This window comes from Crinia signifera, chromosome 2 (assembly GCF_055691185.1).
Source record: "Crinia signifera chromosome 2, ASM5569118v1, whole genome shotgun sequence".
NCBI classification, from domain to species: Eukaryota; Metazoa; Chordata; class Amphibia; order Anura; family Myobatrachidae; genus Crinia; species Crinia signifera.
This window is the reverse complement of record NC_139218.1, coordinates 223,181,694-223,196,272: the sequence shown is the minus strand read 5'-3', so window position 1 is coordinate 223,196,272 and position 14,579 is coordinate 223,181,694. Positions and strand designations below refer to the sequence as shown.

Sequence of the window (14,579 nt, the reverse complement as noted above, 5' to 3'; positions counted from 1 at the left end):
TGCGCTTGCCACACTTCGTGGAGAGTGGTGCTGTTTTAGGTGTTTTACCATATGAACTACTGAGATCTCATCTAATCTGCGATGGGATTTCACTCAGGGTGCAGTGAATAAATTAACTACTGAGATTGCATCGCACACATCGCAAGGCACAAAAAGCCATGCGATGCGATTTCACTACGCAGAATAGCACACTAAGCAAATAGCTTAGTGGGCGCCCTGCTAGGAAACAAGTACCGAAATATGTAATGATCCCATTTGCCCAACCTACACGTTAACTAGAACAGTGAAATCTCTCCTCCCTGTCTATGTGTAAGGAAGTCTAAAATGTATTTCTTTTTTATTCCTTGGATTGTACAGGCAATGGGGAAGCAGAACAGCAAGCTTCGTCCAGAGATGCTGCAAGATCTGCGGGAGAATACAGAGTTCTCGGATCATGAGCTGCAGGAGTGGTATAAAGGCTTCCTAAAGGATTGTCCTTCCGGCATTCTTAATGTAGAAGAGTTCAAGAAGATCTATGCCAACTTCTTCCCATATGGAGATGCCTCTAAGTTTGCTGAGCACGTTTTCCGTACATTTGACACAAATGGTGATGGGACTATAGATTTCCGGGAGTTTATCATTGCTCTGAGTGTCACATCAAGAGGGAAGTTAGAGCAGAAACTGAAGTGGGCGTTCAGCATGTACGACCTGGATGGGAATGGCTACATCAGCCGCGATGAGATGCTGGAGATAGTACAGGCAAGTGGGGAATGCAAACCTGTGGGTCTGCGCATACTAAAATACTATATAATTTCCAGTGTTTTCAGATTTGTTAAATCAAAAGAAAATCTAAAAAGCAAATTGATATACATTTAATTCTTTGTTGAATTGGACACATTTTGTACTTCATATTTGCTTGGTTTTATTATTCTTTCAGTTTCTTTTTGAAGATGTGGGTGTGGATAATAAGGTTGACGTACAATAGATCGACCACTATTGGTCAACAGGCAAAATGTCGACATACATTAGGTCGACACAAGCAAAAGGTCAATACAAGAAAAGGTTGACAGGAGTTTTTCAGGTGTTTTTGTGTCTGCCAGCAGATGTTGACATGGACACCGTTTGTACCGCGTCCCCTCACATGGTGCACTGCGCTTGCCATGCTTCAAACACGTTTATGTTCTCCCTCTATGCCCACTGGGATGGTAAAGTAAGAACAAGTATGTTCTAACAAAGCAAAAAATCACGAAAAACTCACATCGACCTGTGGACCATATCAACAGTTTTCGGGCCTTATTCAGATCTCAGAATGCGCGCAGTACCGATGTTGGCGGGTATCTGTGCATGTGCAGGCGTATGGTGCGTGCACCCACGGAAACCTTTCGGTTCGCCAGGTGCACGCACCCATGGGGGGGGGGGGGGGGGCGGAGATGGGCGGGGGGTGCCGGGCTGCCCCATTACCATATGGGAACGCCCAGCGTTCCATGGGCGTTCCCATGAGAACGCTGGGTGTTCTCATGGTAATGAGGCAGTGACGCGAGTGTGGGGGGCGGGTAGCTGACATCACCGGATGTCAGCTGCCCGCCCATATCCACGCCAGCGTGCACGCAAATGTAAGTGACTGTAAAGTCACTTTTAAAGGCGTGCACGCTAAACATCATTCGATGGTCGGTGACCATCGAAAGATGTGGGAGGTTACCCGAGCCATGCGAAGGGATGTTTATGCAAAACATCCATTCGCAGCTGTTCGGGCGAAGCCGCACTTTGAGGGGGGGGGGCTGTCGTTCGCCGGGCGGGGTTTGGTGGACTCGCAAGGCTGCGAATTTGCAGCCTTGCAAATCAACCTGAATAACCCCTTCATGTGTTGACCAATAGTGATCGACCTGTTGACTGTGCGATATGACTGCATATTGAAGATGCAAGGATTAATACTGTATGATTAGATATAGCAATTTTAGGCTGTGACTCCCAGCATGCTCAGGGGCAAGCTATAAATATGACAACCAAAAATGGTTCATGTAACAATTGATAATTCACAATAGATACATTTTTATTAAAAACATTACACTGAATTATGTCTGTACTAAAATAAAAATACAAAAATACACATACTTTCCCGCATTTATCTTTTTAAACATTTGAAGGATAAATGTACAAATGACATTATACAATGAGCTGCCACTCTTACTGGCTGCTGAACAACTTAACTTAGTGGCAGCATCATTTTGCAGCAAGCTTCTCTGTGTGATTGTTGATACAGAGACATTACATCACTTTTCAGTTATATTGAAAATAAAACATTATATACAGGTACATTTCTGCTTGAAATAGTGTTTTTTTTTTTTTTTTAAGAAGATCATAGTACATAACCAAATCTTTTATTAGAGGCAACCAAACTGCTGTGGTGATGCATTGACCTGGAATGTTATCCCATGCCTGCATGCTTTGTTTTTCTAACTTTTTGGATGTATACGTTTTTTTTGGTGCTTGTGTATTATCACGGCGCCCATTAAGCAATTAACGTAGTATCCTATTCAGCGTAGTGAGATCGCATCGCATGCAATTTGCGTGCGATGCGATGATACTTGTTCAGTTTCACTGCACCCCTGCCCCAGGATCGCATCGCACGTAAATTGCATGCGATGCAATGCGATTAAGCATACAGCGTATGCGTGGCGAGCGGATGCGGATTACTTGATGTGTATTCCACTAAATCGCATTGCATCGCACACATTAAAATTGCATGCAATGCGATCCGTGGGCAGGGGTGCCGTGAAACTGAACAAGTACCATCGCATTGCATCGCACGCAAATTGCATGCGATGCGATCCCTGCACCGACGTACAAAAAAATTATTTGGGTGCCGTGATAATACACAAGTAAAGTTTTTTTAATTGGTTAGTTCACACTGAACAACAAGACCCATAAAATTTAAGTCTCAGTGCAGTATTCGTAAATCGCGCCCGCCGCCTATTCAATGCTGCTGTATCTGTCAGCATTGAAGGCGGATTTTGGCAAAACAGATCCGACTCTAAAACAAGTCGGATCTGTTGTGTCAGAAACGGATGTGGAATGTCAAATTCACTGCTATTTATCGACAATCTGCAGCCATTTTCGCCAATGCGCCCAGTTTTCAACACTCGGCAGGTGGAACATTGAATTCCACTTGTTGAGTTGCAGGTGAGCTGACTGAAAACATCCTGGGATTCTGACTGTCAGGATCCCACATTGAATACACCCCTTAATATCATAAGAATGAAGTAGTATAGAAACTGATCCATACAAAGTTAAACAAATACTATGATCTATTCTAATCGTAATACATAAGAAAGAATTCTGGCATACACAACAACTAAGCAGGCCATAAGAAGGCAGTGGGAAGGGAAGAGAAGAAAATAAAGAGAAAGAGAGTGAAGATGGGTGAATCTTATATGGAGGTTCCTAGATTAGGACTAATGCTGCCCATACATATGTGAGATATTGCATGCAATCATTTGATTTCGGCCACATCTGGCCGATAAATTTAATGATTGCATGCATTTTGAAGGGGACATTCGACTCGATGTGCAGGCATGCCGTCAAATGTCGCATCGATAGATATTATGTGCTGCACATAATATTTATCGAATTGGTTTTTAACCACATGCGATTGCTCAGATGCAATTGGCAGGGGACCGGAGCTGGCAGTGGCGGAGGAGCGGGACAGGAGCGCTGGTGGGGAGCGGGGTACATACCTGGCTGGGAACTGGAGCTGTCAGGCGGCAGGACTCAGCAGTGGCAGCATATGACTTTGAAACGCTGGATGGCCCTCTGATTGGCTGAGGCCGCTGAGAGAGCTCTCTCAGCCAATCAGCAGCTGTCTGATCGCATAAGTGTATGGGCAGCATTAGGAAAAGTCACTTAATGCGAAGACTATCACATTGCAAAAGGGGAAGGGGCTTGTTGATGGTATAACCATGGGTTCCATATTTTCTCAAACAATTTGGAGGAATTCTTAATGATTCCTTTCATATACTCCTGAGTTTGGATTGAAACGTTTAATAGTAATAATAAAACTTATACATTTATTCCAAAGTGTTTGTTACATTGTATGATGTTTTATTGTCCACATTTTATGACTTTCCTTTGCTGCTGAACGGTTGCAGTGGCTGCTAAATCCATAGTGTAGAATGTCAAGGCTGTATGTAGCTTTATTTAAAAAGAATAAGGGGGAGGTGTACTAGGTGGTCTACTAAGCGGTGTACCAGCCAGTCAGCTCCTAATTGCCATTTTACAGGCTGTGTTTGAAAACCAATGACAGGAGCTGGCTCTTTAACTCTCCACTTTATCACTCTCCAAGGCCCTCTGCCCCTATTTTGCTAACTGTAGTGAGAACATGCACACCAGAGTAGTTTATACTAAGAGCTTACACCAGGGCTGGGCAACACCGGCCCTCCAGATGTTAATGAACTACACATCCCAGGATGCCTTGCAGCAGTTTCAGCATGGCCACATAGCAAAACTAATGCAAAGCATCCTGGGATGTGTAGTTCATTAACATCTGGAGGGCCGGTGTTGCCCAGCCATGGCTTACACCTTATTCATCACCCACAGTGATCAAATATAGATTATCATTATTATAGCTAGGTGTAAAAAAAAACCTTTCTAAAGGTGCCCTTACATGGTGCTATTTTACCTTGCGATGCGCGCTCCCACATACATCATATTGTGTACATCATATCGCGTGCATCATATCGCAAGGTACAAAAAGTATGTGCAGCACGTACTTTTTTGTACTAGATTGCATCGCATCTAGTTCAAAACACACACTGCTTTAGCATATTGCATGCGTTTTAAACTAGATGCAATGCGATCGAATCCAAAATTCATGGAGCTCATCGCGTATGGGCAGAATAAGATCTTTGGAGAAGATTTTTAGTATCCATACTACAACATTTGTGTTTATTTTACAGGCAATTTATAAGATGGTTTCCTCTGTAATGAAGATGCCAGAGGACGAATCCACTCCAGAGAAACGTACAGAGAAAATATTCAGACAGATGGACACAAATAATGATGGTAAGTTGGAAGCATAGACCAAAGTCCTTTCTTAACTAGACATAAAAGTATCTGTCAGGTTTGTGAGACAGAACATTTTATATAAGGAGGGATGCACTATGGGAAAATGTGTTCAAAAGCCCGTTTTGTGGCCTTAGCTGCATTTCCCATATATACTAAGGCCTGGACGCTGAGGCTGAGGGTAATGCCAGCAAAACCTGGTACTAATCTATAGAAGCCTATGGGCTTCTTTCTGTATCTGTGCTGTATTCTTCCCAGCATCCCTTGTATCCTTCTGGGTGAGCACAATTGGACTCCTGGGCCATAAAACCAGAAATCCAAGGACCCGTGCTCATAGTAAAGTGCAGCTCCTAATGGGAGAGCTGCCCTATGCGTTCTTAATCACATATGTTAGTACATATGCAATAAGTATTGATGCAATGTGTGGTACGATGTACTACAAGAGGTTGGTACGTCCTAACCATATTGCTCTATGTCTATGCTGTCCTCAATATCACTTCTGCTCATTTCAGTTTCCTGCAATATCACAGCATCTGTCTGATGCAATATACGAGGAAACCACCAGGAACATGAGTGACACTGAGGCAGGAACACTTCATTGACATGTACTTTAGGGTGCAACAATATTTAACCTTTTGATTGCCAACTCAGAATATCCGCTAAAAATACCAGCGTCGCTCACAATTGTTATATAAATGAAAACACACAATGTGTAAAAAAAGATTATACAGATGGAGCGCCGCTCGTTCTTGCAGGGGCTGGCGCTTCCATCGACAGGGGGCGCACAAGCACGGGACACTCGTGCGCCCCGTAGAGATGGAGCTCGCCGCCATTGCCGGCCCCCACCGCCGTCCCGGTTTACCCCCCTACCCTGCGACGGGCAGGGTCCCGCCGCCGAGAGACTGTGACGCACGTGCGTCCCAGTCTGATGGAGTCCCTCTCTGCTGGCTCTCGAAAAGGGGGACTTTCTGGCGAGAGCTGAGCAAGAATGAGAGGGGCTCCATCTGTATTTCCTATAAACATTACAGGTCATTGTGATGTTTGCTTGCCAATTTTTACACCTATTTTGACAAATTCACTTGGCACTCAAAAGGTTAATGCTTCTTATTGGGGTTATTCGGAGTATATGCAAACAGGATACCTGTATATTGTATAAAATGGAAACTGTTCATGTTCACAAACCTTACAGGGCCATTTAAATTGTCTCTATATTGCTGCACTATTATTATCCTCTCATCTCTTGTTTTGCTTCATTCAGGTAAGCTATCCTTGGAGGAGTTTATTAAAGGTGCCAAGAGTGACCCATCTATTGTACGGTTACTGCAGTGCGATCCCAGCACGGCCTCACAATTCTGAGCCTTGATGCACCCTGGGAAATCTCAATTTCTTCCAGTGGCAATGCCTCGCCTCTGCACAGCGGCATGTCCCAGAATCCTTTTGGGCATTAGATGGACATGATTGCACTGCCAACCAATCAGCCCACTTCCTACCCCCTATTTATTTATTACTTAAATCTCGTATTATGTTTATTATATGGAAAAACCATGGGTTGCATGGAGAAAATGGGCACAAGGGAAGGGTGGGGTGGGCATTATGAAGTGTGTAATTTGACCAGACACACACTGCACGATATCAGTATTTTGCTAAGTAAAATAACTGGCCATCAGCTGTTTTGCTTTAGTACAGCCTGCTGGAGAAAGTGGGCTATTCCGAGGGAGCAGCAGTGGGTTTGGTTGCACTAATGCAGGGAGTAACTATGCACGTTACATTTAATATATTTATTAGGGTATGGGGTGGGTAGATTATAGATTATTATATTGTCTAGATTTGCACTTCCCACACTAGTGTTTGTCCCTCTGTGGTTAAGAAATGTGTACATCCACTGATTTCCTGCGTTTATGAGCAAAACAACACATGTGAACTGACTCCCAGCTCACAGATCTGTATCACTCCTTCTGCTGGTTTAGTAGTTGACCATAAAGCAAGGAAGCGAACACTATATCTTACTGAAATGGCACATCCACACAGAACACTGCAGCCATACCGAACTGTTTACACTGCATTTGAGTGAATAGTTATTATTACATACTATTATCTTGCTCATGTGACTGTACGTCCTGAACAAACTGGATGCGGAGAACATAGCCTGGTCATGTGTTTTTGTTTTTTGTCAATCGCTCGTTCTCCCAGTGGGTGTTTGCCCTGCACAGCGGATTTCAGCAGTATTGCTGGAAACTATAGCCAAAGTCCATCAATGCTATATTTTTGCAATGAGCATAGCTTGTTTATTTATTTATATATATATATATATATATATATATATACATACATATATATATATATATATATACATACACACACACACTCTCTGTTCAGAGATTGACCTTAATCATACCGTTTTATCACTGTTAAATACCCAGAAAAGGTGCATTGCTGTAGACGTTTCTGTATAAAATGAAGGTTAATGTCCATGTCCTGAATACCAGGTACTGTAGATCTACTCAGTGCATGTTCCAGGCAGCACCCATGTTAATACTCCATAAACACACATTGGATCTGCAGAAACAATACTGGTGCCAAATGCAGCTTGTACCATATAGCATATTATGATGTAAATCTTACCCACACAGCCAACATGCCATTACACTGCACCATCTAAAAATAGGGTCCTGCTGCATAAATATTCTTCTGGAGGATCCTCAATGCTGGATATTTAAACTGTATAATCCTGTGGATTGTTTGGTAATCTAGCCTGCAGCCAGTGGGACGAGTCCATATACAGTCCTTGTATCAAAGCCACTCACTTTGGCTGCCATTCCCATTCAGATCTTCTTGTTCTGCATTCATACATTCTTTTTCTTGAGGAATCTGTATTCTGACCTATAATAGAATGAGAGAAATACACTGCTTTGCTCCAAGTTGCCAATTAACCATCTAATCACTGTCATCTACATGGGCTTACAAGTGTAGGGTATTAGCTGAGGGACAAGGATCTCTTCTGTTGTAAAATGTTGGCTCATCATTAAGGCATCAGAATCTTGATTAATGAGTCATTTAGACTAATTTACAACAATTATCTATTGTCATTGGAAATTGTATTAATTATTAATTAATCATTTGGCAGAGTGATTAAACATGCTACTGTGTTACCCTAAATTACTATTAAATATAAGGATCCTCTATTCAGGTTTCTTGTTTAAAAAAAAAAACAACTTTATAATAAACCTTACTTATTTTGTATATGATATGAGGGGATATCAAATTATCTGTGGTAATTTACCACAGATGATGGATTTGCTGGGGGCTGTCCAAGTAGCCCCTGATATATTACGCAAAGCATAATCTACATAATCAGCTTGGTTTTTCAGCGACAACTCACGGGTCTGGATATTTAGCATGAAAACCTGACCTATCCAGTCAACAAAAATGGCCTGCAATTTGATAGCCTGATAATGACCATCAGCCTGTTTTTGTTGGCTGAAAAATTAGCACATGTAATTGGCAAAGGCTAAAATTTGGTCAAACCAGGCTTGTCTAAAGTTTTAATTATTTATTGTCAATGATGATCATTTTAGCAATTGCAGCAAAGTCTACTAAGGATGTTGTGATGTTACGCTATTCTTAAGCACATCAAGATATCTACTAAGCCAGTGGCAGCCAACTCCAGTCCTCGAGAGCTACCAACAGTGCACATTTTCCAGACAACCTAGCTGCTGCACAGGTGCACTCATTACTGACTGACACATTTTAAAAAAATCCACAGGTGGAGCTAATTACGTCACTTGTGATTCTGTGAGGAGATCGGGAAACATTAACTGTTGGTAGCTCTCGAGGACTGGAGTTGGCTACCCCAGTACTAAGCTGTATGGCTCTGCATAGAGGGCAGGGGGCATGGTGAGGGTGTACAAAAGCACAGCCCTGCAAACAAACTAATTATGTTTAAGCACTTATCCGTAATATAAGTGGTTACATTTTTAATAAAGCATTTATAGGCCAATACAGGAAAAAAAAAAAAAAACAGGTGTATATATAAAAATCTATCCATTAATAACAAGTTAAATGATCAAGTCTTGTGGGCTTATTGACATTGCTGAATAAAGTTTCCTTTAGGGTAGTGCACAAAAGCAAGAACAAAGAATCATTTGTCTATTCCACATAACCTATCATTTCTATTATGTGCACTCACTTTCCTTCTCCTCTTGTGGCACAGGCGGACATTCATCAGCTGGATTACAGTAAAATAGCAGCGTGCGCTGAATACCACCTCTACAGCATCCAGCAATACTGAAATCACCCACAGACTTAGTGTAGTGCTCTGAAATATATATAAAAGAAAGTAGCCATCATGTAGGCCATAGTGTGCAATCTGTGTTCACACAACAGTTGTGCTATAATCTGTCATTACTTACATAGATTCGTGTAGGATCGAAAGGGCACTCATGTGAAATCTGTATAAGCTGCAGATTGGTGAACGTACATGAGGACAGTAATGTACGACCTCCATTGGCCACAGTGATTATGACTGAGACAGCAAGGCCTACCGTGCAGGCAGCAGAGAGCACCACATTAATTATATTTAGAATCACTGCTGACCAACGCTGCAAGACAAGACACACCGTTAATACTTATGAACATGGATACGTTTACTAAAACATGAAAAGGGTAGAAAAAGCGGCAAAACCCCATTCATTTTTACCAATGCCAACATGTAAATAGCACCCAACGTTATATGTTCTCTCACCAAAGTAGTGTGTGCAAGTAAGCGTGAGAGGACAATGGCCACTATTCCACAGGATATGCTCTGTGAGACAAAAAGAAAGAAAGTTGGTCATACATCACACCTATACAATTCTCAAAATAATATAGCAGATTCATAAATGCATGCAGGAAATGTCTGCTTATACCAGATACCTCTTGCTGCATTAACATATCTGTGCGACGCTGCTACTTCCAAGTAAGCAGCCGCGATGCATTCTCCACCCACATCTGGCTCAGGCCAAATGTGAACAATTGCATCAAATACTGTTGCTGAGTTTTGCAGCTACCAGATTTTCTATGCATCTACAACCGTCTCAGGGGTAGATGTATGAAGCAGTGATTAGGGAGGAGAAGTGATAAAGTGCCTGGTACTTTATCACCGGCCAATCAGCTCCTATTTAAACCCAGCCTGTAACTTAACAGTCAGAAGCTGCTTGGCCAGTGATAAAGTACCAGGTACTTTATCACTTCTCTTTTATTACTGTTTCATACATCTAGCCCTCAATTCCACCCAGATTGCATTGTAAACGCGATCATTGATAAATGGGCCCCATAGTCTCTTAATTTACATGATAGGAGTAGGATTTTTCTAGGTAGGTCAGACCCGGCTAGCCTTTTGGTTCTCCAGTTGTAGTTAGTTAAACTACACATCCCAGCATGCCCTGCAACAGTTTAAGCATTTCCTAATAGCGAGACTTGTAGTTTCACAACAGCTAGAGAGCCACATTTTGGCCAGGCCTGAGGTTAATCTTGTCTGCTGTCTACCCTGAACTTTGACTATACTCCACTGGCTTCATACAATCTGTTTGGCACCTACATTTTTAGTTATACTATGAGTTTTAGTTATTTTTTTTTATTTTTTTCTATTTGTGTAAAGTAAGCAGGGTATTATGATCATTTCTGTCAGAAAGGTGTGTGAATTCAAGAAAAAAAAGGTTCTATAGTAGATAAAAATGATTTCATATATATAGTATGTATGTATATATATATATATATATATATATATATATATACATATACACAGTGTATATATTATTTATTTATTTTTCAAAATAGTTTTTATGCATACCTCCCGACAGTCCCGATTGTCAGGGCCTGTCCCGCTGTCCCACCCGCGGGCGGCAGTGTCCCGCGGTGTGGGGGGGCTGTTGGGAGTCCCCCCTGTCAGCTGCTAAGCAGCGGGGAATAAACGCTGTGCGCATGCGCACAGCGTCTATTCCCGCAGCCAGGGGGCTGGGGGCATGGCTAGAGGCTCACAGAGCCTCTGGGTCATGCCCCCATAGCGGCAAAATGGGGGCGTGGCCTCGCGGGGGAGCCGCGGGTATAGGCCACGCCCCCGAAAATTTCGGCGCGAGGCAGCAGCGTCCCGGCTGTTGAACATCCAAAGTTGGGAGGTATGTTTATGTATTCTGAAGCATCACAAAGATTTAGCAAACCACAGAATAGATGACATTGTGGTACAGTCAGTAATAATTACTCACAAAAAAAGAGTGGGTGCTATAATACATAAGGCATTCATAAATATAAAGAAGATTTAATCAGCCATTTTACCTGTTGGGGACTTTAATGTTGTGCATATACAGTCAGGAAGAACCTGGCCGGCTGTATTGTTGTTGCCAGTAGTGCTGGGTACACATTGGATGAGATGATGTGAGGAACGTTACACGAGAGCGTGCAGTAGTGCGTACACATTAGAAAATGTGGACGATTTCTCATTTCAAAAGCTTAAAAAGACAAATTTCCCAATGGCCATCTAATGTGTACCCAGCTTAAGGACCTATATGGATGCTTATTTGTTATACCTGGTCATGTGTATAAACATGATCACGCACTGCTTTCTAGTATTGATCCATCACTTGGTTCTCATAGACAACAAACCATTCTTCATTAGAAGTATGTTATTCCACACACAAATGATCCTGTGTATAAGTGCACTGAAAATACCCAAGGCATTCCAGGCAGGCCACTAATGTTTGTATTCAGACCTGCACAGTCTCCTAGCACACACTTTCATGTTCAGCTGTTTGTTAACTGGCCTCTAGGGGGCAGAACTTTCCAACCATACAGATATGTCTGCATACACCTACGCTCAATATGCCATGTGGTATGAGACGATTCATGCAAGGGAGCAGTGGCGAGCGATGTAGCATCTTTTTCACCGTGCCGTGTGTTGCAACAAAACTGCTTCACAAGACTGCATTGATTCATTTCATATGAAACACTTGTATGTGACTCAGTCTAAAGGCCCATACACTCTGGGCGATTTTGAGTTGACAGTCGCTCAGAACACCAAGTTTGAGTGGCTTTCAGCTCAAAGCCACCCAGTGTGTACAGCCCCGTGGTGAGTGGTGATCATCGCCGGAAAACGGCTGAGCTATGCAAAGCCATCCGCCCCTCCCATGGACAGCAAGTATGGACAGTCATCGCTGTGCATACATGATGGGCATAATCACCCAGTGTGTATGGACCTTAAGAATTGTAAACTAAGCACCACGGAAATTGGTGTGAAAAAAGCCATTGCATTGTAGCACTTCATACAGATTCAGGCTCCGTCTGTCACATATCAAATTAATGAGTGCAATCCTGTGAAGTCATTTTGTCACATGAATTAAGACTCCCATTTGGGAAAAAGGCACTCGATGCAAGCTGAGTCGCATTGAACTTGACACTCTGAGAAGGGAAGTTTGGCGTGACTGCAGCAATGTATGAGGACACATCTGTACCTCTCTGTAACAGCGCACTCTTCTATGACCTACAACACCAAATTCTACTGAAGACAAATTTCCATTTGGTGTTAGGGCATGTGATCTGATAATGGATATTCTTCAGATGGTGACCGATAATTCATATCATCACAGAAAACATCTGTCACAAAGTTCCCATTTTGGTGTTGCCTACAACTTGATGTCTTTCCTTCTATGTACATTCCTACAATCTCATGGCTAGTATTTATATATTATTAAATAGGTAGTTATGTGAGATCATTTCATTCTGTTTTGTATATATGTTTATATATATTAAAGGCTTTTAACTTTTCTTGCTTCTGATTTATATATTAAGTATTCATTCATGTACTCTGATGTCACGCTGACACCAGCCCATCAGGATGGGAATTCTTTCATTTGCACATATGACAAACAATAGCTCTGTTGGTTAAAGGTCTGTTAATAATAATGATGTCTGTTTTACACTGAGCAATGCACTTATCTGTGGAAAAAAAATGGTTCAATAAAACTTTTAATTCATAAAATAACAAGCATGTGTTTCTTCACCAAACATTACAGTACTTTTATCGCATGAAAAACAGACATGACCCGGGCAGGTATCCCGTGTCCACGACCCTGCTCGGTACTAGGGTTACTCCTGGTACTGAGGGGCATATGGATGAAGCAGTGATAAGGGAAGAGAAGTGATAAAGTGCCTAGTACTTTATCACCGGCCAATCAGCTCCTGGCTCTTCCTTTTTAAACTCAGCCTGTAACTTAACAATCAGGAGCTGATTGGCCGGTGATAAAGCACCAGGCACTTTATCACTTCTCCTTCCTTATCACTGCTTCATACATCTGCCCCTGACTGTGTTCTGAAATGCTTTATCCAGGTCACAATGACCCAGTTCATGCCTAAAAGGAGCATACTGGTAGGGATAGTAGCACGTGGAGGTGGCATCTCTAAGTGTCCACTGTGATATTAAAGACCCGGGTACGGTGTGAATGGTCAGGACACGAAAATTATCTGGGTCCATCAAGCCATGTTCAGTGTCCAGAGTTTATGTGTGAAAGGGGTGTTAATCATTGAAAGGAGATTACATTTATATAGCTCGGTCAGTATCCTAAAAATTACTATGGATGATATCCTTATAAATGTGCCATGTTAATGGTACTTGAGATGAAAAGTGCTGATTTTGAATATTAGAAATACAAACATAAAAAACAAATTGTAGAGGGTGAAAAAAAGTGTCAGGAAAAAAAAGTGTGTAAACTAGAGGTAGCATATTCAACAACTGGAAAAGATGCCATAATCCACAGGATTGTACATTGAAATGGTAAACATTGTTTACTAAAATAATGGGGGAAATTTAATAGGATGAGAGATTCAGAAAGTGAGAGATTTGGTAAGAAATCTCCAGGGTTTTTTTTAAAGCAGCAATCCTTAACAAAATTTGTTTGATTTTGCAGTGTAAATGATTGCAGCTTTAAAAAAAAAAAAACGTGTGATTTCTTACCAAATCTCTCACTTTCTGAATCTCTCATCCTATTAAATTTCACCCATAATCTCAATAAAGCAGTTCAGCACTTTGTCCATCTATGTGCCAGTTCCCACATATTGATTTCTCATTAGAGTTGAGGGAGTCGATAGAGGGAATTTGGTACTCCCTGCAGCTGCCACTAGATGGCTCCATGGCGAGACACTTTTTGGGCCATGCCCTGCACTTTGGTTGGGTTTAGCAGTTTTATGGGTCTTAACCCATCCTGGCTGGGCATGATAAGTCTCCTCCCAATTGCTAAGTTGAAATTTTAGTTCACTCACATGTTTTGGGTCAATCTGTTTTGTTTGAAATCTTGCAAATGAAACGGTCACCATGTTGTAATAAGGGAGCATGGGTGAATACACTGTAGGGCCATTCCATGAAAAGTAGTAAAAATGTCCCATACATGACACACAAAAAAACCTTTAGCTGTGTGTCTTGCCGCCCACACAGGATGATACGTTAAATATTTGGGATTTCGCATAGGTTTTCAATTAAAAAAAATTACAACATAGCACAGGCTCTTAATTTTAAGTTG

General features: G+C 41.9%; 2 protein-coding genes across 2 annotated transcripts in view; one reads left to right on the top strand and one right to left on the bottom strand.

Moving 5' to 3' along the window:
* The window catches only part of HPCA (hippocalcin), a 40,260-nt gene extending 27,429 nt beyond the window's left edge, over nt 1–12,831 (top strand). The window contains exons 2-4 of the mRNA XM_083173844.1: nt 358–738; nt 4,932–5,037; nt 6,296–12,831. Of these exons, the coding sequence (XP_083029970.1) occupies nt 361–738; nt 4,932–5,037; nt 6,296–6,393 (582 nt within the window). The 5' untranslated portion in view covers nt 358–360 and the 3' untranslated portion in view covers nt 6,394–12,831. The remainder of the gene's footprint in view (nt 1–357; nt 739–4,931; nt 5,038–6,295) is intronic.
* TMEM54 (transmembrane protein 54) overlaps nt 2,051–14,579 on the bottom strand; it is a 31,552-nt gene continuing 19,023 nt past the window's right edge. The window contains exons 3-6 of the mRNA XM_083173845.1: nt 9,779–9,838; nt 9,447–9,635; nt 9,224–9,352; nt 2,051–7,917 (exon numbers count right to left, since the gene is read on the bottom strand). Coding sequence (XP_083029971.1) covers nt 7,828–7,917; nt 9,224–9,352; nt 9,447–9,635; nt 9,779–9,838 — 468 coding nt within the window. The 3' untranslated portion in view covers nt 2,051–7,827. The remainder of the gene's footprint in view (nt 7,918–9,223; nt 9,353–9,446; nt 9,636–9,778; nt 9,839–14,579) is intronic.